General features: G+C 40.7%; 1 protein-coding gene across 1 annotated transcript in view; it reads left to right on the plus strand.

Annotated features, from left to right (window-relative positions):
• The window catches only part of Yaf2 (YY1 associated factor 2), a 62,742-nt gene extending 51,733 nt beyond the window's left edge, over positions 1 to 11,009 (plus strand). Inside the window, exons 3-4 of the mRNA XM_028752150.1 lie at positions 8,679 to 8,831; positions 9,664 to 11,009. Coding sequence (XP_028607983.1) covers positions 8,679 to 8,831; positions 9,664 to 9,901 — 391 coding nt within the window. The 3' untranslated portion in view covers positions 9,902 to 11,009. The remainder of the gene's footprint in view (positions 1 to 8,678; positions 8,832 to 9,663) is intronic.
• Positions 11,010 to 13,487: the final 2,478 nt, after the last annotated feature.

Below are 13,487 nucleotides of genomic sequence, written 5' to 3' on the forward strand. Positions count from 1 at the left end.
AGAAAAAAACCCTGCCAAAATGAAACAAAAAGGTGTCATGTTTCCCCTAGTTCTCCTGGCCAACGACTTCAAGACATAGGGTCTGATCTGGTGTGGTTGAGTACTACCTAGTGACACCCCATTGGGAAGAACTGGTTTCCCTTTTGCCAGCAGGTAACAATTATAAATAGCTTCTTGGTTAGAAGTGGGATACCATGTTAAACTTGCTCTTCTCAGTGTTGGAACCCTGTCTGGCTTGAACCTCTGTAGGTCTGTTTAGGTCATACCACCACAGTCTATGAGCTTGTATGTGTGTTAGTCCTGTTGTATCTGCAAGACATTGATTGCTTGGTGCCATCCATTCCCCATAGGTCCCCAAGCCTTTGAGAGGAGGGGCTTAATAAAGACATTCCTTTTATGACAGGTGCTATGACGTCTCTCATTCTGTACATCGTCCAGTTGTGGGTCTCTGTTTATTTCCATCTATAGCCAGAAGAAGCTTCTCTGCTGTGGGTTGAGTGAAGCCTAATCTGTGGGTATAACAGTATGTCACTAGGAACCCTCTATTGTTACGTTTCCTTAGTAGCATACTAGTAGTTTTCTCCTGTGTAAAATAGATTGGGATCTGATTCGCCATGTAGCTCACTCAGTCCAGCACGTTGTGTGCTGGGGTCATAAGCATGTGCTACCATACTTGTTTTGGTTGTTTACTTTCTTATGTATTTATTAGCTGGAACGATATCACATTGAGCACATTAACTTTGTGTGTGACAGTTCATGTTTTAATAAATACACTAATTTATTAATTATTTGGCTTGTAACTAAATAGTTGAGAAAGGAAGTTTATAATGACATCCTTTTACTTTCTGAGTTAACGGTTTGCACCACTAAAAGACCCTACTCTCAGTGGAGGTGAGGGAAGTCTGTGCTGTTGAACTTCAGGGATAGATTTCTGGGGCCTGCTGGGAAACCCAAGTATGTCTGGAAGGCTGTGGTGCAAGGCCACTTTTGCTGGCTACGAGCGAGGTCTCCGGAACCAAAGAGAGCACACGGCTCTTCTTAAAACTGAAGATGTTTATGCCCGAGATGAAACTGAGTTCTGCTTAGGCAAGAGATATGCTTACGTGTATAAAGCAAAAAACAATACAGTGACCCCTGGAGGCAAACCGAAAACCAGAGTGATCTGGGAAAAGTAACCCAGGCCCACGGAAACAGTGGCATGGTTCGAGCCTAATTCCGAAGCAACCTTTCTTCAAAGGCCATTGGACACAGAATCCGTGGGATGCTGTACCCGATCTAGATTTATACTAGTGGAGAGTAAATTAAGTGGATTTGTGCTCTTGTAAACAAAACAAAACAAAACAAAAAAACCAAGACTCTTCTCTCTCATTCAGCAGATCGCTCTTGTCAAGTGGAAGAGGGATCATACTTTGTTCTGATCCCTGTGGACTGATCATGCATGCATGGTGAAGTTGTGCCTCTCTAGACATCATAAAGGACTGTGATAAACTGTGTCCCTACTGCTGTCATTGCAGGACTTTAAAGCCCATTCAGCCCCTGCAGAGCAGTAGGGAACTTTATTCAGTTAACAAATGGCCTCCTCTCTACCCTTTTCTTTTCATTCAGAGTTGACTGAGATTAAATAATCTTAGAACTGTGGGTACAGTTATAATCTTGAGTGAAATCTAATCCGTATCATTAGAACAAGGGTAAAACAGTGGAGTATTGTATAATATGGAAAAGCCTATGATAAAAGCAGAAAGATACCATTACTCAGAAATGTTTAAAAGTAATTTCACTGTGTGAGGTTTATGCATATGAATGTATTCTGTTCCTCTCAACTTGGTCCCTCTCTTTTGTCCCTCTTAGGGTGTTTCACCCCTGCTTGCTACAAACTCCTTTTTGATGTTTCTTTGCTTTTCTTTGTTTTCTTTTGTGACACAATGGGTTTAACCAGGACCTTCTGGGTTTGGCACTGTTCTTTGGAGCCTGGTAGGCACTCTGGTGATAAACAACTGAAAGCAATGACTCAGCACCTTGAAAAGCCATTCTCTTTAAGGTATAACATTTCCTTCTGGGTTTGGCACTGTTCTTTGGAGCCTGGTAGGCACTCTGGTGATAAACAACTGAAAGCAATGACTCAGCACCTTGAATAGCCATTCTCTTTTAAGGTATAACATTCTTAAAGGCAAAGAATACAATAAAAGACACAAGGTACAGAGGTGACAGTTATGATTGCTTACCAGAACACCAGTTCTACAGCTCTGCTTGCCCCATGGCCAGCTGCCCTCACAAACCTGCAAACTCAGTGTATTTGTTTGCTTTTCTTGTCTCTGATAAAACAGCTGACAGAGCAGCTTAATAGCAAAGTGGCCCATGGCTTCATAGTACAGTCGGTCACCATAAGGAAAGCACCACAGCTTGGTCTGTTGTGCAGAGTGTGTGCCCTATAGTCTGTTCTTCACATCTGGCAGATCAAGGAGCAGAACTCCTGTCAGAACCAGAAATGGATGTCATGTGGAGCCTTCCTCAGTGGTCCAGTCCACTTCTTTTAAAAGTCCCATAGTCTCCCAAAACAACACTCCCAGCTGGAAAACAACTGTTCAGATACATGATGATCCAGTGGGAGACCTTTTACACTGCAGCCATAGTATTTAGCATGTCCCATATCAAGTCTATTGGTTCTCTTACTTAGAGAAGGCCACTGTTGTCCTCCCTAGATGCCACCATTTCTTTTCCTTATGTGACTGGAGGCTCTTATCCCTGAATATCCAGGTAGACATTAGAGTTCACTGTTTCACTTACACTCCATCTCACTGGACCCTAGTGTAGATCTGACATCACTTGTTTATAACCTGATTTTTTCTTTTTCTCCTCTGACAGAGTCATCTAGTTTTGTTGGTTTTGCCTTGCGGACTAACTATAATATTCTCAGCCATTTTATTCTTGCCATTGAGAGTATAGTACTTTAGAAATATTCTGAATTGATAATTCATTTAAAATAAAGGATTTGATTTATGATATGAATTATACCTTATTAATAGATGTTTACTTTTACAATGGTTAGCCTGCCTGTCAGCCCCTGCCTCCACAAGGAGTAATTGTTCTAGGGAGAGAATATCTGTTAAGAATGAATAAGACTTCAAGAAAAACAGTAGCAACTCTGTTGTAAGATTTGTGATTTGGAAAGTTAGGATTGTTTTCTTCTTGCATGAAGTGGGAGTGTATTGGGCGAAGCAGTGCCAAGGGCCAGGATGTGCTCACTTGGTGATGAGCTGCATGGGGGCCAGCCCTCGGTGCAGCGTAGTGTTGAGTGTTGGCAGTATGCACTGTGACTGAGAGAAACTTAGCAAAGCTAGGTAACCGGCCTTTGAAGTATCTGTCTCTAAAGGTAGCACTGCTTACAGTGATTTATCAGTGCTATACATTGTAATGACAAAAATCAGGCACTTCAGTGTGCTAATGGCTGGAAACTCCAGGATTTCCACTTTTTAAAGAATTATTTTTATTTTATGTATATTTGTTTTTCCTGTGGGCATGTATGCATAGTGTGTGTGTTTGTGTGTGTTACAGTACCTAAGGAGGCAAGAAGAAGACACTGGAACCTGGGATTACAGATAGTTTTGAGCTGCTATGTGTGTCCTGGGAACTGAACCCAGGTCCTCTGCAAGAGCGGGATGTGCTCTTAATTTGCTGAACCATCTCCCCAACTCCAGGATTTCCACTCTAAATTTTTATAATTTTGTTAGTAATATTTTTATATATTTGTATTACATTTGAGGTAAAAGGAATGACAATACAAAGCATAGTATATGAATGTGACAAAGCTATAATTTAATGGAGAGACCCAGTGAGTTAAAATGTCCTGGAATGACAGTTTCCTAGCTATGCTTTCTATCTTAGAGACTTACTTAGTTTTAAATGACTCTTCACTAGCATTAACCTGATCAAATATATTCCCAACCATGCCATATCTTTCAGTTTTCTCTTTCCATATTTTAGTGTAACTTTTTTTTTAAATTATTTTATTACATGTGCGCACACTGTAGCTGTCTTCAGACACACCAGAAGAGGGCATCAGATCTCATTACAGATGGTTGTGGGCCCCCATGTGGTTGCTGAGAATTGAACTCAGGACCTCTGGAAGAGCAGTCAGTGCTCTTAACCGCTGAGCCATCTCTCCAGCCCCTATTTTGGTGTAACTTAAAAAAAGAAATTAAATATTTGTTACTCTAACTCACACACTGTCTGTACTGTGTGTAGCAAGTAGTTCATCCTGGCCAGGAAGCTCAGATGCAGTACCCAGTTTCTTTCCTTTTTTTTTTTTTTTTGATATCTATTTACATTTCAAATGTTTTCCCCTTTTTAATTCTCCCCTTTGGTAACCCCCACCCCAAGCACCCAGTTTCTTAAGGACGTCTGTCAGAAGATGGTATGTGTTATTTCTAGCAGTTTATGTGTTACACTGCACCACATGTGCATTGTTAGATGTCAGTAAGAAAATAAAACTAATTTTTTTAAAAAAGATTTATTTTATTTATATGACTACACTGTAGCTATCTTCACATACACCCATTACAGATGGTCGTGAGTCACTATGTGGTTGCTGGGAATTGAACTCAGGACCTCTGGAAGAACAGTCAGTGCTTTTAACTACGGAGCCATCACTCCAGCCCCATAAAACCGATTTTTTATTCATTCCTCTGCATTCATTCTTGGTGTCTAGGGTATACTTTCATGATGCAGTAGTACTGTACCAGCTACAGAGTGCCAGCTAACACCTAGGCTGTCTTACTGATGGTGTTTCTAGCGTAGACAGGGAGACATAAAATTAATATTACCTTCTTCCCTAATATTCAGTGTGGCCTTAAATTTTGTGAACTACCATTACTTAAGAGTCTGGGTTCATTTATTTATTTGTATTGTTTTGTCTTTGATTTTACTTTCTAGTCTATTTTCATTGCTGTAACAAAATACCATAGATAATACCATGGGGTGGGTAGTTATGAATAAGAAATTTCTTTCTCTCACCTTTTAAAGTTTGGGAATCACATGTCAAGGTGATGCTTGTGGGGGTTATCTGATGAGGGGTTCCTTTGTGTGTGTTGTGACTTCGTGTGGCTGTGGAAGGGACATGGTGGCTCTCTGGAGCCTTTGTCGGGGTACTCACTCTTCTGAGGGGCTCTGGTTTTGGGGCCTAATCACCATACTTCTGATTCTAACCATATTTGGGATTATGTCTCAGTGTAGAAATCTGAAGGGACATGAACATTCAGATCATACTGTTTGCACAGAGAATGTTAGCTTCTCCTTGTTGCTTTAGAAGTGTCTCTTGGTTAGAGGTAAGGAGGGCAGAGCTAATCGGTTACCACTGGCCCTTGATTTCAGTCTCCAGAGAGATAGTTGAAGTTCATTGCTGCTTCTATTTAGTGTGGATGTTTTTTGATTATTTATTTTCTCTTTCTGTTTATTTTTATGACATTTTTATAAAGAATGCCCCTTTTCCTGCTCTATCCAAAAGGGTTCCAAACCACTTTCTTGTCGTATAAAATCTTTTTGCTTCTGATTGATCTCCATACTCTTTGTTAAATTTGTGTGAGTTTCTTCAGTGACTGTTACTCCCAGGTAGCTCATATTCCTTAGCATGTGCCCTCTCCACTGCTCGGGCTTCCTACAGCAGTGATCACAGCACTTGCTAAAAGTTTTCTGTTTCTTGAAGCTTCTTTTCAGAAGGATCTCTTGCTGTGTAGTAGTTCCCTCTGAGATTGAAGCATCCTATTCTGCAGGGAAGCTCCTTAAACAGGAGGTAAACAAGTGGAATGAGCTGCAGGAGATGTTGACGTTGCTGGATTCACTGGGCCCTCCCTGCCTGAGTGAGCAATAGAAGCCGGGATTCTAGAGACGAGGGGAACAGAGCTGCAAAGAAGACCCTGAGGCCAGACTGGCTACCTAGAAAGAAGAGAAACTAGTGGAGCTGCCTGGAAGAGTTTTAGAGCAACTGAAGCACCTTGAAAGGACACTCTCCGTCCAAGTGCCTGCAGGCTGTGCAGTGTGTTCTAAGTGTTCCTGCTTGGCTGGAAGGGCATCCTGGGAGTCAGAAGTCCAGGAACCACATGGCTGAGGGAAAAGGTATCTCAAGGGAAAGATATCCTGAGGCTTCAGAGCCCAGGAAGCACAGAGCTCTAAGGAGGGACAGTGTCCCAAGGGAAGGACCTTCTGAGGCACCGGAACTCAGCAATCACACATTTTGGAAAGGAAGGCTCCTCAGCAGAGGTATTAGAGCTCCCAGGGGAGTGTGGTCCCAGCTGTGCTGAGGCGCCCAGGAGCCTCAGGCCCACTTCACTTTGTTGCTTCTTCCCTTCTTTTCTTCATTGCTTTGTGGCTTATTCCAATGAGAGTCACAATAGGCAGCAAATCCCATAAAAGAGATTTATTGGAGGGTCCAGGGAATTGAACAAAGGCCAGGACTTATATAGAATTTCTTGGTGGGGGTGAGGCAGGTGGAGGTTTTCAGGGCTGAGATTTCCAGATTGAGGATTGGTGAGATAAGTCCTGATCTTGGGGAGCTTGGAGATTGGTGGGTTTTCCTGCTCAGAGATTGTTGGCTTTTTTTCCCACCTCCTCTTCCCTCCATTAGTTTCATTGGTTGGGATGGGAAGTCCTTCCTGGTCAGTGGTGGCTTTGGCTGAGGTACTCTGGTGAGCTGTTTGGGGAGATTGAAGAGAGGTATTGCCAGGGTGGACAGCTCCAGATCATGTAAACTGAGGTGAGAAAGGACATGCACCACCATGGACAGCTCCTGCACCAGCTACAAGCAAAGGAGGTGCCACCATTTTGACAGCTCCTATGGAGGCATCAATGGCTGTAGGCTGGGATGGAAGGGAGGGAGGTGGTGGCCTCCTCTGCTCAGAGACTACACCAGGTTCCTAGCTTTGTGAGCTGTCACTCATGCTGGGGTGTGTTTTTGTGATGCAGTTGTTTTTGAGTCATTTCTGCTCCTGTAAGTAGCCCTAATAAAAATTTATTGGTGTACTAAATTGCACTTTGGTGGTATCCAAACTTTGTTCTGTTGAGAGTCTCCTATAAGGTAAATAGATTTGTGTGGTGTATCTTCCCAGGAAAAGTTTTCTCACATAACTTCTCTGAGTCAGACAAATTAGCATTACTTAAAAACTAGCCAGAAATACAAATTCTTGGTCTTCACTCAGAAGTCACTAAATCAAAAGCTGTGGAGGTAGGAGTTGACAAGACTAAAAACCTGGGAGATTCAGACACTGCTTGAATACATAAACCATTACCTAAACCCTTGCTGTTGTGTTCATATCCTTAACAGAGCTAACCAAAATACAATACCTTCAGAGCACTTTCCTATGTGTAGCTGGTTTTGGATGTGCTGTGTATGCATGTGTATATGTGTATACGTGTATGTATGTCTGTGTGTGGACACAGATCTGTCCGTGGAGGTCACAGGAGGATGTCTCGTGTCCTCTAGTATTCTCCTCTTGCCTCCAGCCTTACCCCCTTGAGTTAGGATCTCTCACTGAACCTGGAACTTGCGCTGGTGTTCACCAAGCCTTAGCTGGGGGTCTGTCCGTGTCCCTCCTTGTTACCAATGCTGGGTTCACAGCTGTGTCAGGAGGCACGGCTAGCTTTTTACCTAAGTGCTGGTGCCAAACTCAGTTGCACACAAGCAATTAACTCAAGCACTGTTAGTATAACCGTTAGCCTGGACATTTATCCCTCATTTCTGTCAGTTCTGTTTTTAAAATGAGTGTACTCTGCTTCCTTATATCCTGCTAGCATTCAAACTTTTTATGTTTGATTATACAACATTATGCAATGTTTTTGTGTGTGTGTCTCTGTGCGTGTGTGTATGTACAAAATCTCCCATATTTCTCCACTCTTTGTCTTCCTGCTTCTTTCTTTACTCTCTTTCTCTTTCTGGAACTTAAGAGATTGTGTCTCTGAATCTTACCCCAGTTGCTCGAGCTCTGTGAGAGCTGGAGGTGTCCTTGATCTGGGGTGATAGGATGCTTGCTCATGTTAGCATCCAAAGGCAAAGCCAAGAAGACCCCCGAAATGTAGAAATTGGAAATGTCACATAATGGAGGATTCTCCAGCGTCAGAAATATGTCTTAAGGTTGTAGCACGAGACAGAAGGAGTCTCAAGGATTTCAGTGATGACTTTGGCAGTAAACAAATAATCAGTGAATGAATTAAAGATCTTAAAGAGGGGACCAAGTAGATAATACTACAGATATTTAGCGCTCTCTCTCAGAAGGAAGGATGGGTTAACTTCTTGGGGCCTGCAATGGGCCACGATTTCTGTTTTGTAGATGTGTGGCCCCGCACTTCAGCCACAACACTGATACACAGAAACTAAGTGGAAATGATTGTTACAATTTTAAAATTCATGTTATTATGTGGGCCTTATTTTCTTGGATATAAATTGTAAATAATGTTACATGTTCCTTTATGTGCAGTTGCATTCTAGTGGCCTGAGCATATATCTTGCACTTAAATTTTAACTATTATGATAGTTTGTTCTATTTTATTGAACAGAAATAATCATTTATATTTTATATATGAGAAATTTAAACCTAAAAATATCACAAAATATATTCTCACACCCTGCTTTTATTTCATAAACACAGCACCTTTAAGGTATAATAAAATCCTTCTCTTTCCTATGCACACAGGAAACCTCGCCCTGTCTCCCAGCTGGTTGCACAGCAGGTCACTCAGCAGTTCGTGCCCCCTACCCAGTCGAAGAAAGAGAAGAAAGACAAAGTAGAGAAGGACAAGAGTGAGAAGGAAGCAGCTAGCAAAAAGAACTGTCACAAGAAAACCAGGTAGAGCGGGCTCCATGCGGTTTTCAAAACAATAGAGACAACCATTTAACATTTCTTTTTAACTTTGATCATACTTCTATACACAACATGAAAGTAAACTATTTTATCTCAGTATAAAATATCACAGAAGTTTTATGTGTTTGAAAGTTACGTTAGAAAAGGTAAAAATACAAGCTTAAATAGGAAGAGGCTTTTCTTTCTTAGCAGACATTTAGAAGACATTTAAGTCTGTTCTTTTTCTTTCATCAATTAAAAAACATAGGTACTTGAAGTTCAGGACAGTGGTATTCACAATCCTGAGCTCTGACCGCGATCATGGGTCTGGGTCGGAACAGTCAGGTGTGCAGCAGTGGAGTACAACTTAGCCTAGCCCTAGCCTTGTTGTGTTTTTTAAAAGGTCTGTTTTATTGTTCTCTGTGTCCAAGTGTTAGGTCTGCACTGTGCCTACTGTGTGCGTGCCTGGTGTCTGCAGAGCTCAGAGGGGGTCACATCTCCTGGCACTGGAGTCAGGGATGCTGTGAGCCTCCCTGTGTGTGCAGGGAATCAAACCTGGGTCCTCTGGAAAAACAGCTAACCTGGGTCCTCTGGAAAAACAGCTAGCGCTCTTAACCACTGAGAGCCTTTCCAGTCCCCAGCCTGAGCTTTACCAGCTGTCTGTGTGGTGCAGTTGTGTCTCACTGTCCTAAAACATGGATTGGAATAAAAGGGTCAAGCTGCCTGCCACCTTCAGTATGACTCGTTTTGTCACTTGGCTGGTTTATATAGTGTTTACTCAGAAATTTGATAGTAGGAAAAGCTAGTTTAAAAACTCACTGTTTTTTTTTGTGTTTAGACCAAGATTAAAAAATGTGGATCGGAGTAGTGCCCAGCACTTGGAAGTCACTGTTGGAGATCTAACAGTCATTATTACAGACTTTAAGGAGAAAGCCAAGTCAGCGCCGGCGTCCAGTGCTGCTGCCGGGGACCAGCACAGCCAGAGCAGCTGCAGCTCGGACACCACTGAGCGGGGAGTGTCCAGGTCCTCCTCACCCCGTGGAGAAGCCTCTTCCCTGAACGGAGAGTCTCACTAAACAGTCTCGCTCCACTTAGTCCTCCATGGAAATACAGATTATGCCAACAGCTACCACATTTTCATGACAGACACACTCATGCATAACCTATAATTTGAGTTTTACATGAAATATGAATTTGCCAGGATTTCTTAGAGTTTATTGCAGTGTAAGCTACCGAACATTTCCAGACTTAACATTTTGGTCTCTGCTGTTAAATGCCATGAAAATGTGGTTGGATTATTCATTATGCAGTGTTATTGGTAAGTCTATTTTCACTTATAGTTTAGTGAATTCTAACACATAATTATTGAATTCTCTACTATTGGCATGTAATGAGTTTAAATTTTTTATTACATAGTGCAAGCTGCCTAAATATGTATTATTTGAGAATTGTGAAACAAATAGTTATATGTATGCAAGTCAGAGATCAACTTAATCAACTATTGCTGCAACAGGATTTTCTTAATGGTTATCCTCTTAATGCACCTGCTGGTACTTGGTGTGATTAAATAGGAAGTTGTTATTAAATAAAGAATTTGTATGAACCTTTGCCAATGTTTTTTGACATGTTTTTACTAAATTATTGTTTCTGAGTTACGTTTTGTCCATTTTTTGCAGTTTATGTTTGTTAGTTTGCTTATGTTTCAAAGCATCAATTTATTGTACTGTTTACTAGCTGAATAGTAAATAGTAAGACATGGATTGTTTATCCTTCTGATTCAGGTTTAGTGCTATTGTCATTGAACACTGGTATTCCTGTATTCTCTAAGACATTAATGTTAAAGAAGTCCAAGCATCTGGCAGAAACAGAAAGAACTTGCTGTACTTGCAAAGCTTTAACTGAATGATAGTTTTATCACTGTTTCCTTGTTCCAAACCTATCCAGGGTCATAGACGTGTGAATCTAGTTGATACAAACATGTAACGATCGCACAGAAATGGGATGGCACTCGTAAGTCAGTTTAATTGGCCTTTTACTAAAGATAACAATTCGTATGGAAACCATAGTACTCTAGTTCTAGATACAACTTTCAATTTATGCACTTATCAATATCTTTAAATAAAAAGTATTTACAGCCCCACTCACTTATGTATAATTACCAATAAAATATTTTTTATGACTTAAGATTTTGCATCGTGTTTACAACTAAATGGAATGAGGTATGCTGTATTTGAAAATCCACCTTAGAAACTACATGCTACATCTTAAATTCTCCTCAGGTTCTCTTGTCTTTTCTAGCCATTTGCTTAATATATATCTGCCTGGGGGGGGGCGGTCTTCTGAAATGTAAATTAACCTAAAGACAAAACCTAACTTGAATATCATCTATCACATAAAAAGCATCATGGTAACATTTGAAGGAAAAACTGTGGCCCCTGACACCCTGACAGTTGTGATATTTAATAATGTAACTGTTGAAATGCAGTACATTTTATTGGCACAGTGGTACTCTTGTAACATGCTAGTTATGAATACAGTTTATTACATACAGTAAAAGTCTGTGATGAAAACATTCAGATACCTCATTCTTTAGTGTTGTTAAATGAAGGCTTAAAAACTTGTTTTATTCTAAGATACTTCCAATGGAATACCAACTAACTGGCTATGTTCTTTGTAAACATGTTATTTTTACATTGATTTTCATGTATAAATGTTTAGTGTATTCAATTTTAAATACTTGTGATAGGGAGATACTTTAGTTCCTAACACAAAATAAGTAAAGGCAGTATATCTTACAGTGATTATATATTTTCATAATATATTTTAAATTTCTCTGCAGGGAAGAAAAGCGTTAGGTGCGATTTTACGTGAGTAGGTGACACTCATCTTTGTGTACTGGTGGACGGCATAGTGGCATGCTGGAGATGCAGCGTGCACATGCATTTATGCAGTGTGCCGTGCCTGCTGCACAAGTGTCCACCGCAGAACACAAACTGGAGTAAATCCCGAGCTTACTTTGTGCCCATAAAGCAGGGTAACCATGGCTGTCTCTGATGCACGTGGTTCTTGGGAGGATAAAAGGTTAACCCATGGAAGATCCTTAACCTCTGGCTGCTCAGTAAATGTGAGCCTTTACTTTTATCATTATAGGTAAAACATCTTTAAAAATACATTTTTGTAACCAGATTATTTTACTGCTTAAGTAACCTAAGAAAATAGTGTTGTCTTAGTTTGCTTTGGCCCCAGAGAGACCTCCTCTCTATGATGGAGAACCTCACCCTCCACACTGTGAGACTGCAGAAAGAAACGACGCCACCTAGTGTAGGATTTTGTTTTCTCCTTCATCTTCCTTTATTCACTCTACCTCAAATAGATGTTCCTATCAGGAAGACACGCATGTTCCATTCTTAGTACATGTGCTTGATGCTAAAATATGCAAGGCTATTCAGAGCCAGGGCGTAGGGCGTATCTAGCTGTCCTATAAATTTGTAATATAGTTTTAGTGGTGGGATCTTACTTAGTTTTTTATTTTATGTGTACGGGCATTTTGCTTGCATGAATGTGTGTGTACTATGTGCGCCTGGTACCTGCAGAGAGTTACAAATGATTGTGTGCTCCTATGTGGGTGCTGCTAATCAAACTCTGGTCCTCGGCAAGAATGGCAGGTGCCCTTAACCACTGAGCCATCTCTCCAGCCCCAAGCAGTTGGTTCCTTTAACCAGACTCCACACTAAAAGAATTTGGATGTTTTTCAGAATAAAAATAAAGATAAGTAAAAATAAAGGTGTACTTTGAAGCACATAAGAATATACACTCTTAAAACCCTTTGGTTAAGGGATGGATGGCTTAAAAGTTTTAATTAAAGTTTAATTGAAAGTTTCATTAAATGCTTTCCTAAAATTATTGTGATAATAGACAAAATGAAGTACATTAGAAGGAAGAAAATCAGCTGAATTGATGGCATGTCAATTTTCATTTAGTTATAAATCCTCAGTGCCTAAAAGAATGTACTTTTGGCTTATCACGTACATTAATGGTTATTAGCTTGAATTTTTTATTATACTGTCTTAGCAACTTACCTCTTTTTTGGAATCTTTGTAAAGATCTGATGTAGGAACTAGTCATAGAAATGAATCTTTGTTGTGTGGTTTGAGTAGGGGGAGGGTGTGTGTGTGTGTGTGTGTGTGTGTGTGTGTGTGTGTGTGAAGGATAGCAGGAAAATAATAATAATATGTTGTGGGATACTGGTGGCACACACCTTTAATCTTAGCACTAGGGAAGCAAAGGCAGGTAGATCTCTGCGAGTTCAAGACCAGCCTGGTCTGCAGAGCCAGTTCCAGGACAGCCAGGGCTACAAAGAGAAACTAAAACAAACAAACAAAAAACAAAACCCCAAAATAAACAAAAATAAAGCATTGATTTCATTACTGTTCCCATCTTGGCTACTGCAGGCATGTCTAGAAGCCCAGAACAAAGAATGTAGAAAAGTTGAAGTCCAGAAAAATCAGTGACAAAAATAGCCCAAGGGAAGCAGTGAAGGGTACAGCAAACAAGGGCATTTTTGTTGGTCTTCAAAAGCAGAAAGTGAGGAAGGCTTTCGCTCACCATTAAGAGTGATGGGAAACAATTCCCACTAACAGCAGAGGTAAGGGAGGGTAGGCA

Source organism: Grammomys surdaster, unplaced genomic scaffold, assembly GCF_004785775.1.
Source record: "Grammomys surdaster isolate TR1022 unplaced genomic scaffold, NIH_TR_1.0 125878, whole genome shotgun sequence".
Classification (NCBI taxonomy): Eukaryota; Metazoa; Chordata; class Mammalia; order Rodentia; family Muridae; genus Grammomys; species Grammomys surdaster.